We start from the raw sequence: 15,506 nt of genomic DNA, 5'->3' as shown, positions 1-15,506 counted from the left end.
CCTCCGAGGTACCTCTGCAAAACGGGTCACCATGGAGATCAGTCTCAGCGAGAGGCCGATCCCCTGGGGCACGTTCCCCGGCACTGAGGCAGTCTCCAGGGGCAGATCACCAGTACTGCAGGAGCCCAGACAGCCCGAAGTGGCACTCACGATCACCAGCACCGAGGGCAGCGGCATCGATCAGTCGACGCAGGTCCTGCTCGGTATCGAGCAAACACTCCCCATCTGGGGCCAGGCACCGTTCTAGGTCACCAGCACCGATGAGTTCGCCCATGCGTGGGTGGCGCAAAACCCGGTCACCGGCATTGCAGCGCTCACCTAGAGAAGACCCCCGCTGACAGCGGGCTTCGGTACCGAGAGGCTCCCAGTCACCCAGATGCCACTCCTCCTCTTACTGCAGGCTGTCCTCCTCACAAGTTGGTCCAGGCAGCGACATCGCTGGTCACCGGAATCATACTCCCCATCACCAAGACATCGGTCAAGGGAGCGCTGGGATAAGAGGCGTAGATACCACTCCCCGTCCCCTTGGTACCGTGGTACAGGGAGACGGTCAGGCTCTGGGCAACACTGGTCTCTGGCAGGAGAATCCGGTGATTCCAGGAAGGGAAAGGACCCAGGGGCTCCCCCCCACTCAGCCTTCCTGACCTAAAGGACAAGAGCAAGGTCCCTATCTGTCTCCTCCAGTGGCCTCAAGACCAATGGCAATTCTGGAACCCCGTGGAGTTACAGGGGGCCTTGGGTCCCTACTCCCTGGTCTCATCAAGGAAACAATCAGGGACCTGATCACCGCTGATGGAGGCCCATGACTCCGAGTCAGGGGGAGTTGGACCCTATGGACGGTCTAGCTACTGCCTTGCTAAAGGTGTATCTGGCTGCCATCTCAGCCTTCCATCCCCTGATTCACAGGAGATCAGTTTTTTCTCATGCCATGGCAGCGATATTTCTGAAGGGCATAGAAAAGTTCTAGCAACAGGTCAGGGATCCTGTACCGCCCTGGGACCTGAATTTGGTCCTCTCTAGGCTCACGAGGGCACCATTCGAACCCATGGCAACTTGCCCACTTCTGCTACTGTCAAGGAAGGTGACCTTCTTAGTAGCTATCATATCAGGTAGGAGGGTGTCTGAAATCAGGGCACTCACCTCGGAGCCGCCCTATACAATTTTTTATAAGGACCAGCTGAGGCTTCACCCAGCCTTTCTGCCCACGGTGGTATCACAATTCCACACCAACCAGGACATTTTCCTCCCAGTGTTTTTCCTGACGTCATACACTTCCGAAGAGGAAAAGAGATGGCATACACTGGATGTACACAGAGCCCTGGCTTTCTACTTAGAGAGGACGAAGCCATTCCATAAGTCCACGCACCTGTTCATCGCGGTGGCTGAAAAGATGAAAGGCTTACCTGTCTCATCGCAATGAATCTCCTCCTGGATAACCGCCTGCATAAGCAGGTGAAGGTTCTGCTTCCGGGCAATATCCCAGCTCATTCCACCAGAGCGCAGGCGTCTTCTGCAGCATTTTTGGCGCAGGTGCCTATTCAGGACACATGCAAAGCTGCTACATCGTTGTTGGTTCATACATTTACGTCTCACTATGCCATTGTGCAACAGGCTAGGGATGATGCCAGGTTCGGTAGGGTAGTGTTGGAATCAACCACCCTATGAACTCTGAACCTGCCTCCAAGGTACTGCTTGCAAGTCACCTACAATGAAATGGACATGAGCAAGCACTCGATGAAGAAAAGACGGTTACTTACCTTGTATCTGTTGTTCTTTGAGATGTGTTGCTCATGTCCATTCCTTGACCCGTGCTGTGTCCCAGCTGTCAGAGATGATGGCAAGAAGGAACTGGAGGCCCTGGGCCGGCAGAGCCTCATTTACCGCGGCATGTGCGTGGGGCTCCAGGGGGTGCTGGAGCCAGCCCTATGAGATTTCTAAGGGGAAAAATTTTCCGGTAACTGGTCACGGGGCACGCACGCACCTTCTATGGAATGGATATGAGTAACTCATCTCAAAGAACAACAGTTACAAGGTAAGTAACCGTCTTTTCCTAAATGTATGACCTTCAGTTTGGGTATATTAAAAAGCATGTTGGAATACGCCCAGTTTACCACATAGTCCATACCTGAACACACCTTACCACCTGTCTGCCTCATTATTTGCCATCCCATCCATCTTTGTCAGTTGTCAACTGTATCAGTAGTGATGTTATGTTTTTTTCAAGGTCACTGATAAAAATATTTTTAAGGTTAGGTGAAGAACAAACTTGTCATACCCCATTAGAAACACCCCCGCTTTGACTATTCCTTTCCCCCCCCCCCCCTCTTTTGAATCCCTTCATTGTCCTTTTACTGCATCAACTTTGTTTTGTCTAGTTAACGGTCTCTGCCTATTTCACTGATTTTTGTTTCCTGATTCCCTTCTGTCTTCCAAATTTCTCTCTCCAGTCTGTTCCTTTCATCTTTACTTCATCAAAGTTGCGCTTACAGTAGCAAATCTTGATGCCTGAATTCACCACTAGTGGAAGTAGGGTTGAAAGGGCTCAGGTGTTTAACCTCCTTAGAGTAGGATTAGACAACATGGTGTTTCATATATTAATCAATGATTTGGGAAAGGATCAAGATATGTGTTGCCTAAGTAGAGCAAGTGTCAATGTTTGGGAGAGGGAAGCATCTAATGAAATAAATTAGCAAGATAATAATTTAGTGGGTTGTAAGGAACTTCAGCAAGACCAGTATGATATCACATGAAATTTATTATTATGCCATGATATGTATAGTGGAATGTTTTTAGCTGTTCAGACATATTACTGTGTTCTAAATTAACTGGAAGCACCTGTGAAAACTTGGCGGGGGGTGGGGGCAGCTTATTAAAAATATGTGCTGACCTTGCACTAATTTTGTTTGTGTTTGTTTTTGGAGGCTGCCTGGGGCCTAAAGTAGAAAGGTGATAAAACTACTAGATTATATAAGTCAAGGGTATGTTCTCACCTAGCACTGTGTCTTACCTACCCCAAAAAAGGATATATAAGTGAGTGGGAGCAGAGTCTAGGAATTGAGTCTAGAAAACTTCTAGGGCCTGAGAGAGATAACGGAGGCTGGTTGGGTGACATAGCAGCCAAAAGAGGAGTGATGCAGCAGAGCTGCACTACTGAAGTGGTGAGAAAGGGGAGCATAATACGAGCAAGTACAGCGTGGTTGAAACTGAACGGCTGAGGCCAGGAGCATGCTGAATACAGCCCCGCAGGGCCTGTGGAACTCATTGCCACTAGGAGCGGCCTGCAGGTCTGGGTGACGAGAGGGGGGCGGGGGGGGAGGAGGCGGGAAAGGGATCGGAATCCTCAGGCGCTCAGCCAACCAGAAACGTCGCCTAGACGACCGGCGGGATAGGCCATAGTGTCCTGGGGGAGGGGTTGAGCTACTGGCCGCCGCCAGAGCCAAGACAAGGGCGTGCGTCAGGCTCGTTCCCCCCGCGCAGGGCCCGGCCCGCGAGCTCAGAGCGACTCACACATTCCATTCCAGGGGGCGGGGAGGGGGGGATACGCGCAAAGGAGGCCGGGAACGGCCCATATCCGGGAAACTCTGCGACAGCCCCAGCGAGAACATGGCGGCCCGGAACTGAGCCCCACGGGGGGGTGGGGGAGGGGACGACCTGCCATCAGCACCGGGGACCCGAAGGGCGCTGCCGCCGCCACCGCCGCCCGACGGGCGGAGCCCAGCGCCGCACGCAGCGCGCGCCGCTCCCCGCACACGCGTGGGCCTGAGGCGGCGGCGACGACGACGACGCCTTGTCCCCGCAGGTAGGTCCGGCGACGCGAGTGCCCCCGCCTCGATGTGACCCCGGCCGCAGCGTCTCGGGGCGGGGGGGGGGGGTGGCGCTGCCCCCACGAGTGAGCGGAGACAATAACTGCCCCTCCCCGCCCCCCACCGCCCCGCAGGTCGGTGACCTCGCGAGCCATTCCCCGCCGCCCCGCCTCCCGCAGGAGGGGGCTTGCGGCGCCTGGCTCCCCGCCTCGCACGCCCCGCTTGCAGCTCCGTGCCCGGCTGCTGCGCACCCTCCCTTCCACTCCATGCTCCGATCCCCTCGCCCCGGTCCAGCGCTTTGCCCCTGGGGAGATTCCTCTCCGCTTCCATCTCCAGCGGGGATGCCTCCTCTGCTGCCTTCTCCCCGCAACGCCTGCGCGTCGCCTTAGCTGCTTTGGGGAGGGGTTGGGTGGGGGGCGCCGACTGGCATCCAGTTTGTGCCCCGGGGTGGGTACGGTCTGGGGTCGGTCTCTCTGTCTGCCGGCTCCTCGTCTGCAGCTGGAGCTTTTGTGTATTTCGACCCTGGATTATACTTTGAAACGTTTCTCCTAGTTCCAGCAAAATAAAGATACCTGAGCAGGGGGCAGGGTGATTCAAAGCTTGTGTGTGTGCATAACTGATTGGAGATCCAAATCTTTTGAAGACTGGGGTTTGGGGGAGGACACGGGGGCTGAGAACGAGAGATTATTACCTCAACATGAATGCTGCCAGATGGCCTCTTCAGTTGTTACTGGCACTGACCTCTGCATTCAAATACATTGTTACATGAAATTAGCAGCTTTGGCTAGCATACTTTCATTTGAGCATACTTATTTGTCTGTTGGTGTCTCATGAAAATCCTACCATTATTATGATTTAAACTTGGTGGATGTTTACATGTTAGTCCAAGCTACATCTTCAGGTACTCAGCTGTTATACTGTACATGATCTTCTTTCAGAAGATGCTGGAGAATCTGATACTTTGGGAGATGGTATTTTTGTTGCTCTGAATTTTTGTATGTGGATTGAAAACTAAACTGGTCCAAGGTCTGATACTTGCTATATAAATCCATTGTCTGTGCCAAAATACAATGTTGATCTGAGGGATCAGTGACCGTTTTGTTCCAATATCTTGCAAACCACCAAGGTTAGAAACAAAAGCTACTAACCATTATAATACAATATGGAAGAGGACATCATAAAAACATACTGCCTCAGCTCAATATCCTGGCTTCCGAAAATGGCTGGTGCCAGAGGCTTCAGGGGGAATGAACTGAACAGGGCAGTTATCAATTGATCTGTTGTCATCCAGTCCCAGCTTCTGGCAGCCAGAGGCTGAGGGACACCCAGAGCATGAGGTTGCGTCCCTGACTATCTTGGCAAATAGCCATTGAATGGACCTATCCTCCATGAATTTATGTAATTATTTTTTTAACTATGCTTTTGGGCTTCACAACATCCCCTGGCAATGAGTTCCATAGGTTGACTGTGTTGTATGAAGAAGTACTTCCTTATGTTTGTTTTAAACCTGCTGCCTATTAATTTAATTGGGTGACCTCTGGTTCTAGTGTTACATGAAGGGGTAAACAAACTTCCTTCTTCACTTTCTCCACACGATTTGTGATTTTTTTAGATCTTTATCATATCTTCTAAACTAAACAGTCCCAGTCTTTTTTTAATCTCATGTGGAAGCTGTTCCAGACCCTCCTAATATATGTGTATACAATGTAATTTTGTTGCTTTTCTCTGTACTTTTTCCAAGTCTAATCTTTTTTGAGCTGGGGCAACCAGAACTGCACACAGTATTCAAGGAGTGGGCATACCATGGATTTATATATTGGCATTATGATATTTTCTATCCCTTCCCTTATGCTTTCCAAGATTGTTTGCTTTTTTGTTTGCCGTTGCATGTTGAGCAGATGTTTTCAGAGAATTATCCACAATGACTCCAAGAGCTCTTTCTTGCGTGATAACAGCTAACTGAGACCCTATCATTTTGTATATGTAGTTAGGATTATGTTTTCTAATGTTCATTACTTTGCACTTGGCAACATTGAATTTCATCTGCAGTATCACATTCAAGTTAAGCTACAGCTGCCTAAATTATCAGACTTTCTCTCCCCAGCTCCCAAATTTGATATTTTCTTGGTTTAGACAACATCCATTTTTAAGGCCCAGTATTTTGTTAAATACAGGGGCTAGAAGCTCTGTGGCAGACCAGTACAGATATTTCTAGACCCAGTCAACATTTTATGAGAATTTGGTCTGGAAAGTAAGAAATCTTATATCCTGGTTTGTATCTCCTTAAAAAAAAAAAAAGAAGGAGCAAACTGATACAGCTTCATTTCAGAAGTGGAGATAGATGCATCTGAAAATGTACTTACGGACAATGTTTACAGAATTGCAACTGGGGCCATCATCAGTTCTTCAGGTGCAGAGAGAGTAATTATTGTCACCTGTCTTGATGTGCAAGATGAAGTGAGTGGTGTTGACCACATAGCAAAGCCTTTTTTAGTTTTAAAGTGGGTGTGTAAATTCCTTGTTTGTGAAACGTGATAAATCGACAGCCTTGGGGTTTAAGATTCCCTGTACACAGAACAGGTATACCACAGTCTGTGGCAATACTTGCTTCCTCATACTTCCCTAAGATAGAGGGACAATCTCAGTTGAGGGACCAGCTCAATTTGGCTTCAAGGCGATTCAGTTTTCAGGCCCACTTAGTCTTTGGTCTGTCTCGCTGAGACTACCAAGAAAACAATAAATTTTATGCAACACTTATTACATAGCATTCCTCATCTCAAAGCAGTTTACAAAGGAAGATAAGTATAATTATCCCCATTTTATAGATGGGGGAAAAATTGATGCACAAAGTTATGTGGCTTTGGGCAAGTCATTTAAGTAACTGCGTCAAATAGAACAGAATCCAAGTCTCCTGGTTCCCAGTTAAGTGCCCTATCCACTTGACCACAGAGCCTTTCAGGGGTGGCAAGTCTGTTTAGCTTAGGTACTTAAAAGGTGCTTATCCCCTATATCAGTGGCTCTCAACCTTTCCAGACTACTGTACCCCTTTCAGGAGTCTGATTTGTCTTGCATACCCCCAAGTTTCACCTCACTTAAAAACTACTTGCTTACCAAATCTCACCAAAAAATATAGAAGTGTCACTGCACACTATTACTGAATAATTGCATACTTTCTCATTTTTACCATATAATTATAAAATAAATCAATTGGAATATAAATATTGTACTTACATTTTAGCGTATAGAATATAGAGCAGTAAAAACAAGTCATTATCTGTATGAAATTTTAGTTTGTACTGACTTCGCTAGTGCTTTTTATATAGCCTATTGTAAAACTAGGCATATATATAGACTGACAAATTCATCTTAAGTAACTTAGGTGGTAGTGGTCAATTAGTAATTACTTCTGGGTGCTACCAACTTCAGCTGAATTTGAATCAATAATCTAAATGTCTTGTTACTAATCCTCTGAGCCATCTACTCTGTTACAAATAATTTTGTATAGGGTCTTGAATAAGTTTACGCTCCCTGATTACTTTCTTCCTGGTTGGTGGTGATTTTTTCCAGTCCCATTAAAATGTAACTCCAAGTTCACTTTTTTAGCCAATTATTCTTTATAGCAGTTAAGGCAATCTTTTGGAGGCAGAAAAATATCCTTCTCCATTAGCTTGGCCAGGCAAGAACAAGTCCCACTTAGTATTGGCAATAAGTTACCCTTGCCTTCACCTTGCTTTGGAACATTTGTCTTTATTGAAACACTTTCACTGAGGTCACATTTTACACATTATTTAAAAGCAATAAAAAATAGACTAAAACTAAGTAAAGAACAAAAATCAATTTGTTTAAGCATAATGATCTTGAACAGTCTTTAAAAACTGATGGCACACTTTCTGCTTTACCACATTTCACCTCAGCTACTTATTTATTAAACTTTTGACTTTTTGAAGTTAGTTTTTAATGTTAAAGTTTCAGTTAAACTCAAGTCAGGAAATGTAAAAGTTAAGGTTGCACAGGGAAGCTTAACTATGTTCCCTTGCCTATATGCATTATAACACTTAAATTATTTAATCCCATACTAGTTCTCTAATAGATATAGTACAGGGTTTTTTACAGTTTGTATTCAAATGTGTAGTATCTTGTAGCATTTTATATATATCTGACAGTCACTGGAAGTATATACCTGAAGTTTCCTGTCTCGTTCACTGAGCAGTATAAAAGAGCACATTACAAGACTGCAGAAAAAAATTGATTATATATTGTATTTTAAAAAATCATGCACTTAAAGATTTATGCCTACAAGAGTGGTGATAAAAGCTTGTGGGCACAGCCTTAACTTTAATATTTATTGTCACGTAGTTTCTCTAACAGCTTTGAAAAAAAAAATTGGAAATTCTGATCTGCAGCGGGAGAGAGAATTGAGCTAGTGCCCTTCTCGTTCCTCCTCCCCAGCGTTAATTTAATTTAATTTAATTTGCTGTTTATCCACATAAGAACATGGCCTGAAAACTGAGGGGTATTATTGTTTGCTTTAAAAATATATTTTTTTTCCTCTGCTACTCTTTCATTATACATTCATTATAAATTATGTGCCATATTCTTTCTGGAACACTGAATAACTAACAGGTTTATGACACTAGAGCAGTGGTTCTCAACCTGTTTACCATTATGGGCCACATATGTAACTCTCTATGTTACATGGATTAGATCCACACAATAGATATACTACCTGTATGGAGCTAAGGATGTCACATGGGTTGCAACTGTGTATTGATTTGACCGCACGCGGCTCGCAGTTTGAGAACCACTGCGCTAGAGATATCATAAAAATGAAACTGGGACTGAGAGGGAAAATAATTTTTATGCAGACTGTTTAAAATACACTAGTTAAACTCAAATGCCTGATAAGACAAAGACAAAGGACACACTCTCCCTTTAAATAAGGGATGAGAGAGTGCCCTTTCCACATATCTGGGTCTTCCAAGGAAAACATCCATCAAAACCAGGTAGAGAAGGTTTGACATTGCTGATATTTCTAAGGTGGTAAAAAACCTTTTTGGGTGGTCACGGTGGGGCACTTTCAGGCCACCTTTACATGTGATAAAGAAATAAAAAGAGCACAAATCCCCCTTTTCCAGGCTGCCTGTAAAGAAAAAAAGAAGACATCACAAGAATGCCCTATTCTTTGCATCTTGCATTGTTGGTAGGATGAAGTCCCTTTCCTGTGGAGCCTTAGGAGCTGCACAGATTTTACTGTATGAGATGCACGCTGAGTAAAGCAGGGGTCCATGTGTGTTTCCGCATACCTCTTGTTGCACCACCTCAGACTTTTTACAATATAAGTTAACCAATGTGGTATTCCTTAGCTGTGTACTCTTATGAGCTTGGTTTAAAAACTTACTCTGTGTATATGTGTATACAGTGTAATTTTGTTTCCTTACTGAGTCAAAATTCCCTCAAAACATAAACCAACTTTTACAAGAACATTCAAAGGCATCTCTCACTGATTATTTCCATGCCAAATTTCATGATGCTACCAGCAGTGGCCTTGAGATTAGAGTTAACTTTCTTTAATTAAAATAGGTTTTTCTATTGTAAACATTTTTTTGAATTTGTTTATTCCGCCTCCCTCATCTTTACCCCTCCCCCCATTCTTCTCATCTCAAAATGGCTGACCCTTGGACAATGTCTAGGCATGGGAGAACTTAATCTAAGAGGTGGTGACAGTTTTATAAGGTTAAGATCACCTTAAAACTGGGCTGGAATGGAAATGGCATAGAAACCTTAACTGTAACTGTCACTAACAGGACAATTGCAGGAAAATGTTTTGTTTTATGCCCAAGGTGGGTAAAAACAATGCTTAAGATCTGACTGCAGAACTAAAAACTAGTTGGCCTGTTTTTAAGAGGTGCAGAGTATCCACAGCACTGGAGCTGCAAGTATTTGGCCCATCTACCCTCCCTCCAGATGTAATGATTGTAAGTGTAAGAGGAAGACACATGCCTACCCCATACTTTGTTTTATAGTCTGAAGTACATAGGTTTGTAGTTTTCTGTAAATATAGTCATTTTATTGTTCGTTACTCTGTGAAATTTTAAAGAGTATTTAATCACACGTCCCATTACTAGAAGTGTTGTTGGAGGAAAGAGAACACTTGGAACAACTTACCTAGGGACATAGCGAATTCTCCATCACGTGCAATATTTAAATCAGAACTGTATATCTTTCTAAAAGGAGATGCTGTAGCTCAAACAAAAGTTATGGATTTAATGTAGAATTTACTGGATGAGGTTTTGGCCTCCATTATGCAGCATGACAGATTAGATCATAATGGTCCCTTCCGACCTTAAAATCTGTGACTAACATAATAAAAATAAATGACTAGAACCATTAAAGTTTGTATGTATGCTAGTTTTAATTCCTGACCTTATTAGTCGTGAAGATTACCTTCATCCTGCCTCTCCCGTTGTTTCCCTCCCCAACTTGTTTGTTTGATACCTATTTTTGTCAAGGTGGACCTGTACACAGCAGACTATTTCTGCTTGGTTTTGTAAGGCAAGCATTCGGGTGCTTAAAAATTAATGACTTTGCTCAATATATGCCTGAATATAAGAGAATAATGTAGAGGATTTAAGAAAGGTAGTATTAGAAACAACTTTTGTGCTGTGCTTCTGCATGCAAGAAATACAGTTCCCTGTACTATTTCAAACCAACATACAAATGTGTTAAAATTTGTATTTAAAATTGTATTTAATGAGAACTAGTGGCTTTATCATTTTGAATAAAACACTGAAAACTGTTTTTCTTTTGAAACAGGTTACCCTATTAAATTAACTTTTGCTAATTTAAGTACATTTCAGTTTTTTTCTGATGCTGTAAGAGCACACAGTCTGTTGCACCTAAGTTTTTACAATATCACCCACTTGGCAGACTATTTGAAATAGTTTGCGGTGTTGTTGTAGGCATGTTGGTCCCAGGATATGAGAGAGACAAGGTGAGAGGGAGGTAATATTGTTTATTGGGCCAATTTCTGTTGGTGAGAGAGACAAGCTTACACAGTGCTCTTCTGTGTCTCAGATCTGAAGGAGAGCTCTTTGTAAGCTTGAAAGCTTGTCTCTCTCATGAAGAGAAGCTAGTCCAATAAAAGATACTACCTCACCCACCTTGATTCGCTATCTGAAATGATCAACTTCAAAAATACCAAGATACATAATAATAAAAAATGTTACTGGGATTGCAGCCAAATTTAATGGTTTCAGTAAGGAGGGGAGCAGGGTTTTTTTTTAAATGCCTCTGTGCTTTTTTAAATCTAAAAAGACCCACTTCTGTTCAAGCAAAGTTGGTATCAGACATTTACATTGAGCTAGGAGGTTGAGGCAGACAATATTTATAAAATAAATAAATAAATCTGTTTGATTAAATTCTGCAGTGTCCTTCATTTTCACTAAAAATAAAATGAAAGATGGGAGGAATGTGTTGATGGGATGGAGAGCTAAATGACTTGATCAAGGTATCACAGTGGTAGTAATTGAGCAGGAAACAGGATCAAGGAGTCCAGATTCATACTTCCCATTCTTTGTCCATTAGACCAGTGTTTCTCAATCTTTTAGGTAGCAAGTACCCCCTAACATCTGAAAATGTTAATAAGTACCCCAACATTCAATTTTCCACTCTGAGAAATACAGTCCCTCCCCCCTTTACCGCTGGACGACTGTATTTCTCGTAAAGCAGGAGAGTTCTGAGTTCTGCAGTGCTGTGTGGCTGTGGCAGATCACAAAACCGCTGCTGTTTCTCCCCTCCTTCCTCCTCCCATTCCTCCATATAGGAGCAAAGGTCAACACCAGCCAATCGCTATGGCCTGATGGTGGGGTCATGTGTTGTTCTCCTCACACAGGCAGGAACTTGTGAGGTATGAGCAGGCACTAGCGGCCCGCCAGAGTGGATAGCAACACTCCCCATGGCTGTCCCTAGGGGGTTGCGGGTTTGGGGCAAATCACACTGTGTGGGCCCCTCTTAATATTTTTATACTGGTAAAATCTGGGGCTGTCATAGTTTGTCAATTTCACTGCACAACTAGAGCAGTGAAATTGACAAGTAAGCCTGCAGGTAGAGCCTGGCTCCAGGACTGGGCAAGCTACTGGGCTCTCCGCCTGGCTTTCTGGGCACTGGGCTTTGAGTTTGGCAGGGGAGCTGCCACCTGGGCAAGTTGCAGGTGGCTGCTGTCTGGTTGCTAGCCCGGGAGGTGGGTGACTGTCACCGAATCCGAGCTGGGGCAGAGGAGACTTCCATGCACCTGGGGATGTGGGCAGGCGGCAGGCAGCTGCTGCCTGTCTTCAAGCCAGGGTGTGGGAGGCTGTCTCTTGGCTCAGAGCCAGGATGCAGGTGGCAGCCACCCAGCCGTGAACCCGACTTGCAGGGTGTAGGAGGCTGCCGCCAGGCTCCCACCTGGGACCGAGCGGGATGCGGGCAGCTGCTGTCCAGCATCCCAAAAAGCCAGCAGCTGCTGCCCAGCTTCCCAGGACTGGGGCAGCTGCCATCTACCTCCCAGCTGGGAGGTGGGACTGGGCAGGAAGCCAGCGGCTGCCGCCTGCCTGCCCGCCCCAGAAGCCGGCAGATGCCGCCTGCCTCCTAGCTGGGAGCTGGAACTGGGTGGGAAGCAGGCGGCTGCCACTTGGCTTCCCCAGAAGTCGGTGGCTGCCACTCGCCTCCCTTCACTGGGTTTTTCACTGCGTACCCCCTGCCTGTGTCTCGCATTCCCCCAGGGGTACATATACCACAGGTTGAGAAACAGTGCATTAGACCACATTCTTTTTGATGTGTAGATCTTTGCTTCAAATAGCAGCGTAGAAAAGCAACCTGTTAGGACAGTGACCAGGATAAACTACTGTCAAGAGGAAAATAAATTTATGTATTTTTTCTTGTCTTGTCTTTTAGGTGAGATTAAATTCAAGCAAGTTTCAGGACTTAAACATTTGGACCATAGTTTAAAATAACTCAAACATGCAGTTAATCTTTGTAGCAGGTACCAAGGACCCCTTAGAAGGTTCCAACTCTGTTGGCAGTTAACTAATGGCTGTATACTCCCTGCTTGAAAAACAAACGAAATGTTTATCACTCAATAATTGTAAGACAAGTTTACTCCCTAGGTTTGATAAACCTGATTTCAGTCCCTCCCAACTTTGGGATCTTTAGACTTGAGAGGCAACCAAAATATTAATTAAATGTTGCCAGGGCAAAATAGTTTTTTAATTTAGATAAATTACATATGATGAATTTACTAAATATGGAAGAAATGATTCATGGATCCCCTGTAAATTGCAAACTTTTCACTGCTAACAGCATGTGTAACTGGAATATTCTTTTGTTACAGGGTGACTGACTTGGTTGTCAAGAATTTCAGCACTGTTAGAACCACAAGCAGTGGTGAATGTTTTCACTCTTGCTTAAGAGTGATTTCTGAAACTACCTGCCAGCCTTTCTTGAAATTTTTGTGGCTGAATCCTTGGTGGAGGTTACATAGATACATGTTTTCATGAAGAGAAGTGAGAAGCCCGAAGGGTATAGACAAATGAGGCCCAAGACTTTTCCTGCCAGTAACTACACTGGCAGCAGTCGACAAATGTTACAAGAAATACGAGAGAGCCTTAGGAATTTGCCTAAGCCCTCAGATGCTGCTAAGGCTGAGCACAATATGGGTAAAGTGTCAACTGAAGATCCCAGACAAGGCCGAAATCCCCCCAAATTTGTAACATACCATAAAGCTTTGCAAGAAATTCGAAACTCCCTGCTGCCTTTTGCAAATGAAACCAGCTCCTCAGCCAGGGGAACGTCTGAAATCAATCGACAAATGCTGCAAGACTTACAAGCTGCTGGGTTTGATGAGGTAAACATTTTTGTTTCCAAGACTTAATGTTTTGCTAACTATTAATCATGCATACATATTTTAATTGTATGTTACCCTTTTTGTAATTAAAGAGAATAAGTATCATAATCAAAATGTTTCCCTGACATACGAATTAATTTTTAATTGTGACTTGGCCAAAAAGGAAAAAAGGGGAGGGGGGAAAAAAAGGAAAATGGTAATGTTAAAGTAAGCCATGTTTTTTTTCCCCTACATCCAGTGTAATCTGTTCTTCCCATAAGATTAGCAGTAGTTGGTTTAGTCATTTACATCCCTGTGTATGGAAAGGAGTGGACTCCTCAAAGTCTGGAATTTTCCTCAGAATACTTTAATGGAATTTTTGATTATGTGGTTTTAAATGTGTTGTGAGAACACTACAATTCAGAATTCTAAGGCAGTGAGTGACTTGACAAATCTGAAATTCTTTTATTCCTTTTTATGAGTATTTCAAAACCCCTGATCATGAGTAACTTAGACTTGTTCAGAGAAATGGTTCATTTCTGGGCTAAATATTAACATAAAGTTGCGTTTGTTGTCTTATTGGTCTGAGCACTTGAATCTTAGCTACATTCAAATGATGTGCATTACCTTAAATCAGATACAATAGAATATATCATGATAGTACAATAAAGTATACTGCAAGGAGAACAGTGCAGAATACCTTCAATAATGTAGGGTATTCTAAGAAAAAATGTAGACATTATGTAGCCAAAGTCCCATAAAGATGACTTTGAAGGTTGGTATTGTTGTGCAGTATAAACACACAGGTGAGGTGATTTATAGGTATCTGTCTGAAATCCTGTCATCTACGTCACTACCAGCTGAGCTTGTTTCCATTAGTTCACTTTAGTATGGGAAAGTGTAATGTCATTTATTGACAGAATATCTGGTTTCCGAGAATAAAGAATTAATAAATTTAGAGACCTTGTGTGTTTGTAGTGTAAATATGAGCAGGTGGGTCAAAAAGATCCTTTTTATATGTGCACTTGAAAACCTGAGCACAAAGTACACATGCAACATGAGCACAAATCTCAGGCTCATCATTTTCAAAGATACACAATAGCAAGCCAAAGATAGCTTACAAGCAAACAAGATTGAATGGATCGTTCATAATTGCACGTATTAAAATAATGATCAGATCAAAAGTTGTAATTGCACGTAAATATTAAATCAAAGAATCAACATATTTTGTACTAATTTAAAGGTTAGACAAAGTGTTTTTGGTGTTTCGTATTTGTTAGTCGAACACCAAATTTCCATTGTATGGTGTTGTTAGCAAAAACTTCAAGAAGGAGTGGTTAAGAGATCATCATGTTGTTGCCTATACAGAGAGCTTATGAAAAGAGCTCCTCAATGACATACAAACGCATTCAGCTCATCATTGTGTACAAATGATATTTCAACTCAGGATGTTTGCTTTGGTGCTGAAAGAACTCATTGACAACAGAGGTAGTCATAACAACATCTGTTCTTCATTGGCTTTCTTTTCTCCATTTTGTTCAATGATAGACAATTGTGTCTAGTTTTCAAATATCCAATTAAAAATATTACTACATCCTTGTTGAAAACTGCATGTCACACAAACCAGTATCTAAACCGTTGGCATTTATAAAGAATATCACTCTGTTATTGTATGTGGATTAAGAAATGGAGACACTGCCTCAGGTAAAATTTGCTTAAATTTTGGAATTTGTGATGTAGTGTGACTTCATCTAGTGGATAGAAAGGGTACAGGGACGTTAGATATGTCACAGGGTTTTCAAAAAGAAGCCTTTTTAAAGGAATCTTGTCATCTCAAAAAGTGC

At 43.5% G+C, this 15,506-nt stretch overlaps 1 protein-coding gene across 4 annotated transcripts in view; it reads left to right on the top strand.

Moving 5' to 3' along the window:
• The first annotated feature begins 3,683 nt into the window (after positions 1 to 3,683).
• The window catches only part of LATS1 (large tumor suppressor kinase 1), a 35,486-nt gene continuing 23,663 nt past the window's right edge, over positions 3,684 to 15,506 (top strand). For all 4 annotated transcript variants that reach the window (XR_010918660.1, XM_067542392.1, XM_067542391.1 and 1 more), the window contains exons 1-2: positions 3,684 to 3,799; positions 13,171 to 13,683. Coding sequence is in view for 3 of the 4 variants with exons in the window: in XM_067542392.1 (XP_067398493.1) it covers positions 13,333 to 13,683 (351 nt within the window). In the remaining variant the exon portion in view is untranslated. The remainder of the gene's footprint in view (positions 3,800 to 13,170; positions 13,684 to 15,506) is intronic.

The sequence above is a fragment of the Emydura macquarii genome, unplaced genomic scaffold (genome assembly GCF_026122565.2).
Source record: "Emydura macquarii macquarii isolate MOO-44397 ecotype Brisbane River unplaced genomic scaffold, CSIRO-AGI_Emac_v2 contig_705, whole genome shotgun sequence".
NCBI classification, from domain to species: Eukaryota; Metazoa; Chordata; order Testudines; family Chelidae; genus Emydura; species Emydura macquarii.
This window is presented reverse-complemented; position numbering and strand designations above follow the sequence as displayed.